Source organism: Scomber japonicus, chromosome 9, assembly GCF_027409825.1.
Source record: "Scomber japonicus isolate fScoJap1 chromosome 9, fScoJap1.pri, whole genome shotgun sequence".
NCBI classification, from domain to species: Eukaryota; Metazoa; Chordata; class Actinopteri; order Scombriformes; family Scombridae; genus Scomber; species Scomber japonicus.
In genome coordinates this window covers 33222477-33237132 of record NC_070586.1, presented here as the reverse complement: position 1 = coordinate 33237132, position 14656 = coordinate 33222477, and the positions used below count along the sequence as shown (strand labels likewise).

At 40.2% G+C, this 14656-nt stretch overlaps 2 protein-coding genes across 2 annotated transcripts; both read right to left on the bottom strand.

Annotated features, from left to right (window-relative positions):
• Nucleotides 1-1186: 1186 nt before the first annotated feature.
• Nucleotides 1187-7244, bottom strand: abcb9 (ATP-binding cassette, sub-family B (MDR/TAP), member 9). Its single transcript, XM_053326248.1, has 11 exons — nt 6494-7244; nt 6139-6253; nt 5569-5699; nt 4991-5196; nt 4707-4904; nt 3887-4015; nt 3603-3791; nt 2720-2893; nt 2357-2516; nt 1646-1782; nt 1187-1559 (listed from the first exon to the last, which is right to left on the bottom strand). The coding sequence occupies exons 1-11, from the start codon at nt 7173-7175 to the stop codon at nt 1239-1241; spliced, it is 2442 nt and encodes an 813-aa protein (XP_053182223.1). The 5' UTR covers nt 7176-7244; the 3' UTR covers nt 1187-1238.
• A 2238-nt stretch (nt 7245-9482) lies between these two features.
• On the bottom strand, nt 9483-14369 carry zgc:113436 (uncharacterized protein LOC503528 homolog). The gene is made up of 8 exons (XM_053326231.1): nt 14080-14369; nt 13253-13446; nt 13045-13156; nt 12808-12946; nt 12227-12281; nt 11857-12114; nt 11658-11774; nt 9483-10248 (listed from the first exon to the last, which is right to left on the bottom strand). Exons 1-8 carry the CDS (start codon nt 14246-14248, stop codon nt 9991-9993), a joined length of 1302 nt encoding a protein of 433 aa, XP_053182206.1. The 5' UTR covers nt 14249-14369; the 3' UTR covers nt 9483-9990.
• Between the last annotated feature and the right edge of the window lie 287 nt (nt 14370-14656).

Below are 14656 nucleotides of genomic sequence, written 5' to 3'. Positions count from 1 at the left end.
AATTTAACTGTGAAAATAAAGTCTCACCCCTGCACAATATTTGTAATGTTCCATCTGTCTTGTTGAGGGATGCTTTGGTTCGTTAAATAGACAATACACAAAAATTGAGGACTGATTGATTTAAGTGTAATTGAATCCATCTCACATGCCGTCTGATTTGAAAAAATAAACTATATTTGCACTATGCAATGACAGCAACAGCAGATGTTGGTAGTGAGATGGGGAAGGGAGCCTGACCTGAGCGTGGTGTGACCAGCTTTGCTTTAAGTATTAACATAATTAAAGCCTAATTATAATCAAATTACATGATAAATTAAAAAGCAAGTTGCCATATTCTAATACTATAGAATAAACCCACCATACAGGCTCATTACTTACAACCAGTCACCAGTGTCCATGTTTTCATCAGCTGAAATCTGAATAACCAGAAGACAGTAAACGCAGCATATGGCATTAATCCAGCATGTTAGTATCCATAAAGGACTGCATGCAGTACATTTTTACAGTGTTGCTCCTATTTCATTCATAGTGCTTTACAGAACTGCAGTATGATCCTAATTGTAGACAATCACAGATGATGTCTATTAGTGCATTCAGTTCCACACACAAAGGCACCTGTCCATCCACTGTAATAAACACCACTTCTATGTTGAATTATTACACATAATATAATAGAACAGCCTTGAAAAAGAAACATCATAAAGCATCTCCACACCTGCTACAGTGAAATAAATATGAAAGCAAAAATGACGTCCTGAGGCAAATTTCATGAAAATAAGAACGGATCTGTGTGGAGTGTAAAAAAATAAATAAATACACAAACCACTTATACAGTACACCATAGGCAACATTTAGCTTCTTCTTAAAGCTAATATGTCAGTGAGTGTTCATAGATTACACTGGCCCTTCATTCAAGTTTTACTTACTGGATATATAACCCCTTACCCTCACACTTTTGATATGCTTTGATACATTTGACTATATTCATAATTTAATAATGATAATCTGGTTGAGTTCATTATTTAATGTTATTTACTATAATCCTTGATTCAGTGGTGTCTTTTTAATGTTCTGTGCTCTCAATTCTGTTTGAGAGCCTTCTCTACTTTACACCAGTCATTCTTTGGATATCTGCATAAAATATCTACTATATATGATTTGAATGAAAAAAATAATGCTATAAACCCTTAAAAGCATCCAGCAATCCAATCACATCTCCGCACACTCTGCTTCATTTCTCAGTAGCGAGCGTTGAACTCTGATTCGCTGGCGCTGCTGCTGCTGCTCTTTCTGCTCCGCCGCCGTCCTCCGTCGGACTTCCAACTGAGGTTTTCGGATGGGTTGAGGACCTCCGCCCCCGTCTCGATGCCCAGGACCTGCCTCTGCACCAGTTTGTGGTAGAGCCCTCCGGTGGCCATCAGCTGACTGTGGGACCCTTGTTCGGCCACACGGCCCCTGTCGATCACGATGATGTTGTCCGCCTTCTCCACCGTGCTCAGCCGATGAGCGATCACCAACACCGTGTGCTCCCGTATGATGGTGTTCAGAGCCTGCTGAACCTGAGAGTTGAACACAATGATGGCTCAGATACATCAGCATCACCATATCTCGGGATTCACAGATGTAGATTTCACGAGGCACTTACGATGTGTTCGCTCTCTGCATCAAGGGCGCTGGTGGCCTCGTCCAGGATGAGAATGCGGGGGTTGCGGATGAGAGCTCTGGCGATGGCCACCCTTTGTTTCTGCCCCCCTGACAGCTGGGTGCCCTTCTCTCCTACACCTGGGGAACAATGAGGCACAACAATTCAAATGCATGACACTTTGATGCATTTTCTTAGCAGGACTGGAATCAGGGACATTGTGGTTATATGATGAGCCCCTAATGCCCTACCCATCATGCTTTGGACTGAAATAAAAGGCCTCTTAGTGCACACTATAATAAGCAGTGCTCACACTGAATTTTAGATTACAATTGTCATCTTGCGTCCTATATATCCTATACTGATACTCTACTTTTTAAAATAATGCAATTAGGACTGCCATCTAACTATGATTTTTTTTATCTATTACTTTCTCGATTCATTGATGACTTGTTTTGTCTATAAAATGTAAGAAAACATGACTCAAAGCTTTCTGAACAGTAATATCGTCAACTGTCTCTTGACTGGGTGTTTTAGTTTACCTACAGTTTTCATTCCTAATACATCAATGGCTAATAATACTAATAATAGATTTTGTGATAAAATAGATAAACTAAATTCTAGTACTGTAATTTAAAAATAAAGTACATTAAAACACAAATAAAAGACATTTCAAAGCATATAAGAAATAAATAATTAATGTATGATAATTACTTGTCTCATAGCCTTTAGGGAGAGCAGCGATGAAGTCGTGAGCGTTAGCCTTGGTGGCGGCGTGCTGCACTGACTCTGTGGGTATATCAGTCAGGCCATATGTGATGTTCTCCTCGATTGTCCTTGCAAACAGCACAGGTTCCTGACCCACCAGAGACACCTGCAAAAAAAAGAGTGAGATATTGCTTTACATGCAAAGGAAACATCTTTAAAACAATAAAAGTGCTAGCAGGTAGGGTAATCTGTCTGGTCTAAAGGTCAATGTCAGATGCATGTCATATTCCTTTATCTGCTAGTAAGGCAATAGTCACCAAAGATAAACATGTCTGTGAACTCTGTTGTATCATACAGACATAGGCTGACCTTAGAGTGGAGGTAGTCATGCTGGAAGGTGTGAACAGGCTTTCCATCCAGCAGCACTTGGCCTTGCTGAGGAAGGTAGAAGTTCTCCAATAGACTCACACAGGAGCTCTTTCCACTGCCTGAAGGTCCCACCAGTGCTGTCACTTCTCCAGGCTGTAGAGTGAATGACACTCCCTGCAGCACGCCAACATGTATCATAGTTACAATATGTGAAAGTTAGAAAATGATTGTCCTTAAGTTTAAAATGCAAGACACACTCTCCCACTATAAAAAGTTCAAATATTTTGAAGCTGAGATAATAGTTTTGGACTGATGTTACTAAAAGGAGATATTTAATCATTTGTTTTAGAGCAGCAAAAATTGATTGTTTAGTTGCAACCTATTTTTTATAGTTACAATCAAATATGGCCATTATCCAGTTCAAGTTAGCCCTGTCACGATATCGGTTTTGTTGGACGATATATTGTCTAAGAAATAATCGCGATAAACGATATTATTGTCATTTGAAGATCATTTTATACTATTGATATAATGATGAAAATAGTTTGGTAATACTGAGGTCAAAAAACGATCAAGGTCATGTCCATGTATCAAATAACAGGCCGATATATAGACATGACAATGTTGATAATAACGTTATTGTACGATATGTCGGTAATTATTGTGACAGGCCTAGTTCAAGTAACACAAAATACAAATAAAATTACAAAACTGTATTGCTGCCTGTCTTCCTGAAGAAAAGTATTCCTGAAACGGTGCAAAAATCTATTAAGTAGCACAGATTTTCAGAATAAAAGGCCTGCACTGCCTCCATATTTCAGCACTGAAAAGCGCTACAAGGTCTATCGACACAGTGTTGCTGCCAGAGAGCCTTTGGACATACCTTGAGAATATCAGTCTCAGGGCGTGTAGGGTAGGCAAATGTAACGTCTTTAAATTCCACCACACCGTTACATGCCTCTGGAGCCTCTTCACCATCAGCTGGATGTTTGGGTTTCCTGTCCAGGTACTCAAAAACCTTCTCAGCTGCTCCCACTCCCTGCATGAGGCCTGTGTACACTGACGCAATGCTCTGTACAATGGATCACACGAGAAGTTAGAATAACGGTGTCTTGTAAATGTTCTCGAATACACAAAATAGATGAACAGACCAAACAGATGACATACCTCCAGACATTCTCCCAGCTCCAGCATGTATATGAAAAAAGATATCAAGGAACCGCTACTCATCTGACCACTAATGACGAGGTAACCGCCGTAGTAGAGGATCGACACCTCTAGAGCGAGCTCCGAGATCTGGAGAACACACGCAGATCTTATTGATGTACATAAACAATGAGTAAGCTCTTAATTTAAAGTAGCTGTATGTAACAAATATATATTCCAAATAATCATAAAATGGCCCTAAAATGTAACCAGACATTAAGGAATCATGTTCATTTCAAACACTGATATCCCTGACAGTAGTAGTCCAGCCAGAATATTCACATTTGAAAAGCTCAGTTGCAGCCCTCAAGTCATGTTTATGTTGTCATTCTGTGTTTTGGCCTGATGCTCCACCCACCACCTAGCTACCAATCACCAAGTCAGTAGTGTTTCAGCAACCAGGTTGCCAGTTGCCACTGAGCTGCAGCTAGGAACATTGCAAATAATGTCTGATGTTACAAAACCAAAAAAACCTCATTATGACTCAAATACGTTGTGACAATCTGAGAAACAAAACAAGGGGATGTATAGGAGATGCCTTTGAAACATGGAGACGGTTACAGCGTCATACAGCACTCAGCTGCACCCGCTGATACGGAGGAGGATATGCAGGATCACGTCCAACAACTGGCAACCCGCGTGAAGTAGACTCTGGCAGGGAGGGGGCGAGGAGTAACATCTCTCTCCAGTGTTTTGAACGTGGAGCCGCAGTACCATTTCTAAACACTTGGTGTCAGAGTTACATACTTCAACTTTAAAAGAGGCAACTGCTGATACCTACACAACTGGACCACATGTAGCAAGCATAGGCCAGGGCTTGTTTTTTGTTGAGCTGGAACATGACTAAGAGCTTGGCGTAGTAGGACTCAGCCTCCCCGTTCTCGTTGGCAAAGCTTCGCACCGTCCTCATGGCCGAAATGGTTTCTTCCGCAACTTTATTGGCTTCCGCAAGGGTTGTTTGCACCTCCTTGGTCAGTTTCTGGAGATCATTTAAAGAAGGTAGTTTCGTTTTATCTACATGATTTTAAAAATGGAAAAAAAAGCACATAGATAACACTGCTTTACCTTGTAGTACTCGCCGTAAAGTTTAGAGATGAGGGCGATGAAAGGGAATCCCATGATGGTCACCAACGTTAGCTTCCAGCACATCCCGAACATGAAGATGAAGAAGCCCACGCCCTTGATGGTGCTCCTCAGGAAGATGTTGACGTTCTGGGAGATGAGGTCACTCACTTGGGTGGTGTCCGCCGACAGACGTGAGATAATGTCACCTACAGGGCGATATATATAGGAGGACTCAGTGATGATGAAGATTGAGGGATGGATTGATAGAACGCGCTCCTATCTTAACCCGTAGAGCTGCATCGATTAGTAGGTTAATTGATTTGTTGAATGACAGAAAGTGAAGCTTTTGATAGTCTAATAATTGTGCTAGTCCTTATTTAAAGGGAAAATGCAAACATTAGGTTCAGCTTCTCGAATGCAAGAATCTAAATATTCTTGGATTTTGGGCTGTTGATTGGATAAAAGGCTTTTAAATTATAATGGGTATTTTTCAAGACTTTCTGACGTTACATAGACAAAACAATTCATCAATAATCAAGAGTATAAATGTCAAATTAGTCAAAAATTTACTTACTTACCGGTATGGTTTTCATCGAAAAAGGCTATTTCCTGCCTCATCAGATTTCTGAAGAGGTTATTCCTTAGCCGTACATTTAGCCTTGCAAACGTTAGCGTGAAGACTCCTCCACGTACTCCCATTGCTATTGAGCTGAGGACAGGGAAAAGGTTGTTGATGTTCTGGCTTCAAGTCTTTGTCATATCTGATTATGTCATCATTATTGTAACATTTGGAAGTGTTCAAGTTAGCAAATATTTACTGCAATTATCTAAGGCTTACATAATATGTTTATTTATTAATAATTAGTGGATTTTGTTGTACACATAAAATGCAATACTAAACTTCATCTTCATTTAATGCCATCACCCTCCTCTTTTCTAATCTCTCTCCCAACAATAATAATAATAATAAGAAGAAGAAGAAAAAGAACATTAAAGTCACAGTCTGCAACAGTGATACAATGTATGCTGATCTCCAATTATAGTGTCTCTCTTCGGTCAGTCAGTTTTATTTTGAAAATACTGGATCACAATGATGAAATGCTCCTCCGCCCTCATCCACCATCAGAGGACCACCTGTAGATACTCACCTGACTAAAGCCAGCAATAACAGTGTGATCACAGGTTTAGCAAAGTACTGCATACTCTGGTGAACCACAATACCATCTATGGCCTGCCCGTAGTAGTAAGGTATGAAGGCTTCACCTGAAGTACAAAGAGAAACAGAGGTATAATGTTAGGGCTGTTTGAGCAGCTTTGGCACAAGGGAGCAACTCTTGGAGAAACTGATGTGTGTAATGAGTTATTATGAATATCATGATCAGGATATGTTGTGATAAAAACTTGTGGATGATGAGATTCATTTTCTTTTCAAAATAAGGTTGTTGTAGTAACGACAATGATCAGGAGCTACATGGTCTTTATCACCACATGAAGGACACTCACACACAGCAGAGATGATGAGGAAGAGGATAGCGACAGAGAGAAGTCCACCATCTTTTCTACAATAGTACAGCAGACGTCCAAGCGTAGCTCCTGAGCTACTCTCCTTCTCCTGCTGTCCCTCCTCTTTCTTCTTCTTCCTCTCACCTCCCACCCCCTTCTCCTCCTCATTAGCTGTCTCCACCAGCTTCTCGGTGTCCTCAGGAGCTCCTTGCTCGCTGTTTCTGCTGCCATTGCTGCTGTTCTGACTGCTCACCGAGTTGGACTCCTTCCCGAGCAAGTTCCAGAACACTGTGACAGCCACAGAGGAGACACAAGTCCAGCAGATCAAGCTCAGGAGCCACGGCTGCTGGGACAGAGGCCCCAGTTCACTCAGCATCAGCAGTTTGGCCAGAGTGTATGTGAAGACTATCATGCAGATTAGAACAATCAGGGTGGCAAGTTTAGTGACCCTGGGTGGGCCATCCTCTCTGTTCCATGACACCCCGATGGAAGCACCAAGGAGCAGGGAGCCCCGGAGCAGCACAGTCCCCCAGAGGTCCAGTGACGAATGGAGAATGCTGAAGTCCAGAGCATCCTTTGTGAATATGTTAAAATGTGATCCATGTGCGTACAGGACAGTAGTGACAACAACATCTAAGAGGACATACAACACAGTGCAGCTCACATATGCTTTGATACCCATACTGATGAGTATGGAGTAGGGAACCAGTGTAAACTATCCCAAATAATAATAACCAGCTTTTCAAAATAAGACGTATTAGTGTATGTAGATCATCAAAAACTGATCCGTAGTGGTTCCAGACAATCTTTTTTCATCACTCCAATTTTTTTTAACTTACTTTTATTTTGAATAAACTACTTCCGGTCTCCTGCGGCCTGTGTCTAAAAGGTAGAGATATCAGGTGTAACTAGCCTGATGCAACAACCACCACACTGTCAGTAATGTTCAGTCACAGTATGAGCAGGTTTGAGGTAGCAGAGCTAGCTTTCAGCATGCAGGGAGCTGTGTTGCGTCATATCATTTAATCCCTTTATGTCCATTTGTCCGGTGACATGTCAAAAAACTTCCTGCAGCTTCCCCTCTGTTCATAGGAGACGCGCAGCAGCCTGGAAACAGCGCATCTTCAGAGGCAGCGACCTCCTCAAACAAGCGAGGAAACTTGGATTAGTGAACGCTCAGTAGCGTCAGGTGGAGCCCGGTATCAAAGGTCGTCTATGTTTGACAGGATGGACACTCGGTAGGTATTTTAATAACCACAACAACAGACGTGTGCATGGCCCATCAGGTCTGAGAGCACTCACTCTCTTTTACTTCCACTCCGTTTATTTTGTTTTATTTAACAAGGACAATGGACGGTGCCAGAGTTAGCTAGATACGACATTGATTGTGGTTAATGGTCACATGAAGGTAGAGCATTGTCCTCTTTGACTTACTTTTATCTGGCTTGTTAGGTCTTCTTTTCTATAGAAAATAGATAGATAGAGAAATATAGTTTATTATTATCATTGTGATTATAACTGTTGCCTCTGGTAAATGCTCTTGTTGTTATCTAACGTTATCTGAGCACATTGAAGCAAACACTATTAATGGGTATAGGAGCCACAATTCTAGGTAATTTTGTATATTAAGCAATCATTTGCAAGGTAGGCAAAAAAATATCAAGACGGTGGTGATACCTTGTAGGCTTTTTGTCTAATAATTTGAGTGTTGTTTTATAAAAAAAGGCCTTTTACTAGGGCAGCTGAGCAGTCACCTAAAATGATGTAAAGCTGTAGGCTATATGCATCAATTAATACAGCGATATTTGCCTGGTTGATTTAGTTGAAAAACCGACTTGTGGCTCGTTTAAAGTCGTGACTACATTCAAACTGCCAACCGTGCTTTTTAAAAAACCATTAATGTGGCAGTGTGGCAGTTCTAATGCGCGTTGAATAAAGCAGAATAATACCTCTTCTCATTTTTACTCTCTCTGGCTGACGCACTACTGCTGTTGCGGAAGTGGAGTGTGTGAAGCCCCTCCCAGCAAATACTCTAAAGTGTTCAGAGGTCAATAACTAGGGTGGATTTATTTACCTTCTTTACATATGAATCCAATACATGATATCAACACCTAATAGCATTATGAAAGATGGGTCCTTGTTAAATCAGAAGACAATTACAAGTAATAGCCTTTTTCGATGAAAACCATGCAGTAACTAATATTTTCATTTTTGACTAATTTAATATTTATATTCTTGATTATTGATGAATTGTTTTGTCTATTTAACGTCAGAAAGTCTTGACAAATGCCCATTATAATTTGTAAGAGCCTTTTATCCGAACAACAGCCCAAAATCCAAGAATATTTAGATTCTTGGATTTTGGAGATTTTGTAACCGGGGACACTGGTTTAGAAATACTTTGATTTATACAAAGCAGCCTAATCTGCCAAAACACTCTGAAGTGTGCATACTCATATTTGGTCATTTAATTTAGTAGGCTTACAATTTTTAGGTTAAAAAACACAGTACTTACACAGTAGGCATATACTACTTAGCTTTAAAATAATTGAATAGAAAACAATATGAATGCGATAAATGCATTGGAGTTTAGTTGTCCCACATTAGTCAATGTCCCACATTACCCTAATCCACCCTATGTGTCAATTACTATAGTCACAAACCTGCCCAGCATTAAACTTACATCTCACTGGTGAACAGAGCAGAGTAAATATTGGATAGATCAGCAGAACCTTGACTCCAAATTAATAATTATGTCTGTGCCTACAGGATAAGTTAATATACAACAGCTTTAAGTAATGTCAGGTGTTTGTTTACAACTCACTCTGCTGCCCCCAAGTGGCCAAAAGAAAAATAAATGCAGCTTCAATGCTTACAGATGTAAAATTAAAATCTTGTACATTTTATATCTCTAAGTGAATATATCAAGTGAAGTTGTGACTGCAGTCCATTATTGCAAATATTTTAGTTTAGCTCATTTAGTCTGTTGTTGTTTCTAGATGTTACAGTGGTGACAAGGAGACTGATGTTATAAATATTAAATTATGTACTAGGGTATACTATGTTATTAATTAAAAGAGACTAACAACTGAAGCAGCGTGTAGTGACTACAGTATGTACCAAGGCTACACAAATGAACACCTTTATTTTGAAGGACTGTAGATTCAAACTATTGTATGAGAAAGTATAGACAGATAATCTAACATCATTTTCATGGGAAACAATGCTTTTAAATGGGGGCAAAAAAGCACAACAATTCATCTGGGTCAATATTTACTGCAGTCTCTTTGGTCAGAGGATTCTAAGCATGAGATTCATCTACGAGTGAAACATCCCATTTCTGGATGACCGGCCTGCAGTGTGTTCATCTGACTCACACTCATTTCACCAACATCTGGATTTCTGTCTCTTGTCCAACACCTCAGGCAGCTCATGACGACATGTGGTGATGCTCCTCTGACATGCCTGCTAAATTCATTTCAGACCGTCCTAAATCCTCAGTGGACGTCAGACTCGGCCAAGTGATACTCTAACTCAGTTTTTATGTCTTCTGAGCCGCTTTGTTCGGTGGCCAGCACCGTCTCAACGGGGAAAGACAAATATAAACTCTCTTTCAGTTTTTTCGGGGAGGGGGAGTCTCCTGCTGTAAACAGGGGATCTGCAATGTTAAAGGTCATGGAGGGCATGCTGTGTGCCCTGCGTTTGGCGTTCTTCTTCTTCTCTTGTTTGTAGGCTGCATTCATATTGGCTAGCACCTGGAAATGGGGGACACACATTCAGAGACAAAATATAAGAAGAACAGCAGAACAAAACAAATCCAAGGCCTCTGAGCTGAATAATTTCACGCCCATAATTACCATATGTCATACATGTTAATGAGTTGTGAATATTTCTGTGAACTCTCACAAGACACATGTATTAATGATGTGAACTCACTGATTAAAGATTCCCTGTGGCACTGTGTTCACAAGAATGGAGATAAATACAAACATCGCACTAATGACATCATGTCTCACAAGTAAGTACCATGTGTGGAGGACACAAAATAAATGAAGTAGATGTCCCTTGAGCCAAATGTTACTTATAGCACTCCATATTAGGTCATTTCTCAAATGATGCGGCCACTCATGATCGATCAGCAATGACCACAAAGTTTTAAAGTGAGGCTTAGTAAAGTTTTACTTATCAATCTTAACTAACCATTGATTGATTTGGTTTTCCTGCCAACAAAACTGCAGCTTTAAATTACAGCATGAAACTGGTATTTGACTGTCCTGGAAAATTGTGCATCACTATTGATGACCTCATCCTGCTCTAATAAGTGTGACAAAAAGGAAAAAAATTTAAAGGAATAGTTCAATATTTTTTGGGAAACATGCTTATTCGCTTTCTTGCTGAGAGTTAGATGAGAGGATTGATACAAGTCTCACAGCTTAAAGGCCAGCTTAGTATTAAGACTGGAAAAGCAGGAAATAGCTACAGCTGTCAAAAGGTTAAAAACAGTCTGCCTAATGAACATCTTCTATCTCCATTAATCTATACAACAACCAGAGGCTAAAAAATGTCAGGTTGTGCTTGTATGGGAGATTGTGTGCAGGACTATTTCTTGACTGTGACTTCTAGGAGTATCCACTGGTTGCCTGGCAACTTCAAGGTGACATCAAGGTCTGAAGAAACTCACCAGCCCCTGCTTCAAAATCCAAGATAGTAACCCCATACATCAACAGTGTGAAAGTTGTATTAATATCCTATTTGTTAGCACTTCTTTCTTATTTGTGTCTCATTAAATGAGTCTCACACACAGCGCTGTCCAACTTCTATCTGTGGACGTGTTGCTCATCAGCTGGTATTGCTATCAATGTCTAATCTGGCCAGAACTGCTTTTCTGACTTCTTGAATTGCAATGCTTCAAACTCGTGTGTGATGTCATTCCCAGCTCTGACTTCCAACTTCTGAGGTAATACTAAGTTAAGAGCCTGCCGGCTGTAGCTTTATATTTATCTATATACTGTAAATCCCTTTAAGAAAGAAATTAACACAGGTCAAGAATATCCTCAAATTTTGTAAAAACCTACTCAGCAGTGTGACAATCTGATAAAAAAAGGGTATGATCTTCACTAGCAGTATCCATTTTCATTGTGGGAGGTAAAATAATATGCATTACCAGCTGTTTAACAGAGTTCTGCTGCTCCTGCATTATGGTCACATATGAAGAGGCCTCCTCCTTTGTGGAATACATATCCTGCCCTTGATCATCACAATTCAGCAGGCTAAGTGTAGTCTAGATGTAAGGAAAGGAAATTTAGTGAGAAGAAAGCAAACCACACTGTTAATATAGAAACAGCTTATTACTACTGTCTTACCTCGTTGGGTAAATTAGCTTTCCTGTTAAACATGAGAGAGTAAGGGGTGAACTTGGTCGTGGGGTTTGTGGATGTTCTGAACAGAAACAGCACGGGGTCTAGAAAGTCGTCCCATTCAGCCTGCTTTTCCGTTACCATCTGCGTGACGGCTTCCTTCAGTAAAGGACTCGTACAGTCGTGCAGTGGGTTGAGCTGAGGTTGATCCAGAGGCGAAACCTTCAGCACAATGCTCCACCTATCACACAGCAGCTTGGTCACCTTGAAAACATCCATATGAGTAATCACAAAACTGACCCACAGCAGGTCAACAATGGTCTAATCTAATCTGAACTGTTTTGTTATTTGATCAACTTTGTGACTCACATCTCACCTCGTCGCAGAAGTCACTATTCTGTGTGCACACTACTGTTTTAGGGGCACCAAACCTGATTAAAAAGAAAACAGAATGAGAAGAAAAACTATAATACATATGTGTAATTAACAAATATCTCATCAGAAGTTCAGGCCTAAGTTTAGGAAAGAGTTATTGGCAGTTTAAGGGTGATTTTTCCTTTTTAGATTATTTGATTTGAATGGTTTTTAAAAGCCTAAAGAGGCATAGATAAAGGAAAGTGAAAAAACAACAAAATCTTTTAAGAAACACATATTTTTTCTCTTTCTAATCCATTTAATCATCTTGTGACCCCACTTATCTGACTTTGGACCCATTGTGGGGTCCTGACCCTCGTTTGAGAAGCATGGAATTAGACTAAAATGCCAGCAACCGATAGTGGCATCTTAATTATTATTTAGTGGCAACAATACCATCAATTCAGTCAAAAACACCAAAGAATTTGTTTCTAGGGGACATAGTACTGGCCACACTGAGGACAACAACTAACACGTGCAGGCAGCTTACATTAAAATATATGAATAGGTCATGTTGGTCAAGCTTGTGTGGTGTGTTTTTACCTGTATACACATTTGGAAATACATCTAGCAATAGAGAGAGCATCTGTCTTTTGCACTGGAAAGGCTTCGGGCCATTTACTATAGTAGTCAATGAGGACTGTAACATTGGTGTTGCCTTGCTGGGTCTCTGGGAAAGGCCCTGCGAAGACAATACAGACAACAAGTCTCAACCTGGAGGGAACAAACCATAAAGCGGAAAAATAGATAAAATTTGTTGAAATTAAATTAAATAAAAACCTATGATGTCAATCCCAACTATATCCCAGGGTGCATCCACTTTGATGGGCCGAACAGTCCTTGCCAGGTTTTTGGTCCTCTCTGTGTGCTGACAGGTCTCACATACTTTAATCTGAAAGAGCCAACAGTTATCAGTTAGACTTTAATATTTCTATCATTATGTCTCATTGATGTCAACTGAATATTCAAAATATAAAACTGTCTGTACCCAGTCCACTACATCCTTGATGATACCCAGCCAGTAGTACTTGCTCTGGATCCTGTTGACGGTCTTCTTTTGGCCCAAATGATGCCCAATGTCATTGAAGTGACAGTCAAGAAAGATCTGCCTCTTCTTCTCGACATCCATTACCACCTCCCTCTTCTCTTCTTTCTTGGGTCCCACATAGTACAGCTTGCCCTCTTCCATGCAAATATGAATGAATGGGGACATGTTGTAAGAAACTTGACAATGAATGACAGTGTTGCACATGGACCAGGTTCTTAATTAACTGAAACAGGAGACCACAACACCCTACACACGAATGTAAAAGAGCAACTTCTCAGTGAATACTTCTAGCATGAGAAGAGAACATCACACCATACTGCATTAAAAAAAAATCAAGTATATAAAGTTATCTTGCTTGTGGTGGAAGATAGACAGCTGATAAAGTATATATATGGACCTGCTGAAAACAGTTTAGGTCAGTGCTTCAATTTAGCATCACTGTAGATATACAAAACACTACCTTACACAAATGTAAACTTTTAAACTAGGGGGAATAATCCACTTTGGCTGAAACAAGAGTTAAACTTACTAAGTACCAGGAGACACATTCACAAGTTGAAATGTACCTGAATTACATTGCTGGTTATATAAAGAATACAGCTGTATTTTCTACAGGCTAAAGTTGGTACTTTATGTCCTGAAGGGCATCAACTTACAAAAGAAACTGATTTTAAATCGGCAGGTTTTGTAATGGAAGGTTGTAATGGCAACAGTAGGTAGAAGAACGAAAATCAGCTTGTTGTTTGTTTATTAACTATAACACTTACCGTCAATGATGAATTTCCGGGCGTATCTTTTGAGATTCTTCTTTCTTAGAGGATGCATTGCCTGAGGAAAACATCCTTTAGCCACAAAAGTGTAAATGTCAGTGAGTTTATTGGTGCTGGATTCAACCACCTCCTCCTCCGCCACCTGCAGCGACTCCACACTTAACATCTCCACCAGGCCTTCACTAACACTACGACTGACAGCGACGGTGCTCCTCAGTGAGCATAAAGCAGCAGGTTACAGCTGACCGAGAGAGAAACAAATCATTCACAACAAGATGAAGCTGCAAACAGTGCGCCTGGCAGATTCTTCTTCGCCTGCGTTTAAACTTGACCTTTTTTGCATGAGCGCCCCCTTCTTTCCATCGTATAACACCGCTTCCATATACCGACCCTGCTACATTGAAATGAAAGGGTCATTTCTGTAGATGCCTGACACCGCTGGCTTTGCTTAAACCATGATTTTAAACGCTGGTTTGCATACCGTGTTTGCCTTTAGACATTTGACGTTTATTGTCGTCTAGTGGTCCCAATGTGTAACTACAACTGTAAAGTTTCCATTTCTAATAGTTGTAGT

Coding starts and splice junctions, on each gene's coding strand:
- abcb9 (XM_053326248.1), bottom strand. CDS start 7,175: ATGGGTATCAAAGCATATGTGAGCTGCACTGTGTTGTATGTCCTCTTA. Junction 5,700..6,138: donor TTATTGCTGGCTTTAGTCAG/GTGAGTATCTAC, acceptor CCCTGTCCTCAG/CTCAATAGCAATGGGAGTAC. Junction 2,517..2,719: donor ATGACTACCTCCACTCTAAG/GTCAGCCTATGT, acceptor TTTTTTTTGCAG/GTGTCTCTGGTGGGTCAGGA.
- zgc:113436 (XM_053326231.1), bottom strand. CDS start 14,248: ATGTTAAGTGTGGAGTCGCTGCAGGTGGCGGAGGAGGAGGTGGTTGAA. Junction 12,115..12,226: donor ATAGTGACTTCTGCGACGAG/GTGAGATGTGAG, acceptor GATGTTTTCAAG/GTGACCAAGCTGCTGTGTGA. Junction 11,775..11,856: donor AAGCTAATTTACCCAACGAG/GTAAGACAGTAG, acceptor CCTTACATCTAG/ACTACACTTAGCCTGCTGAA.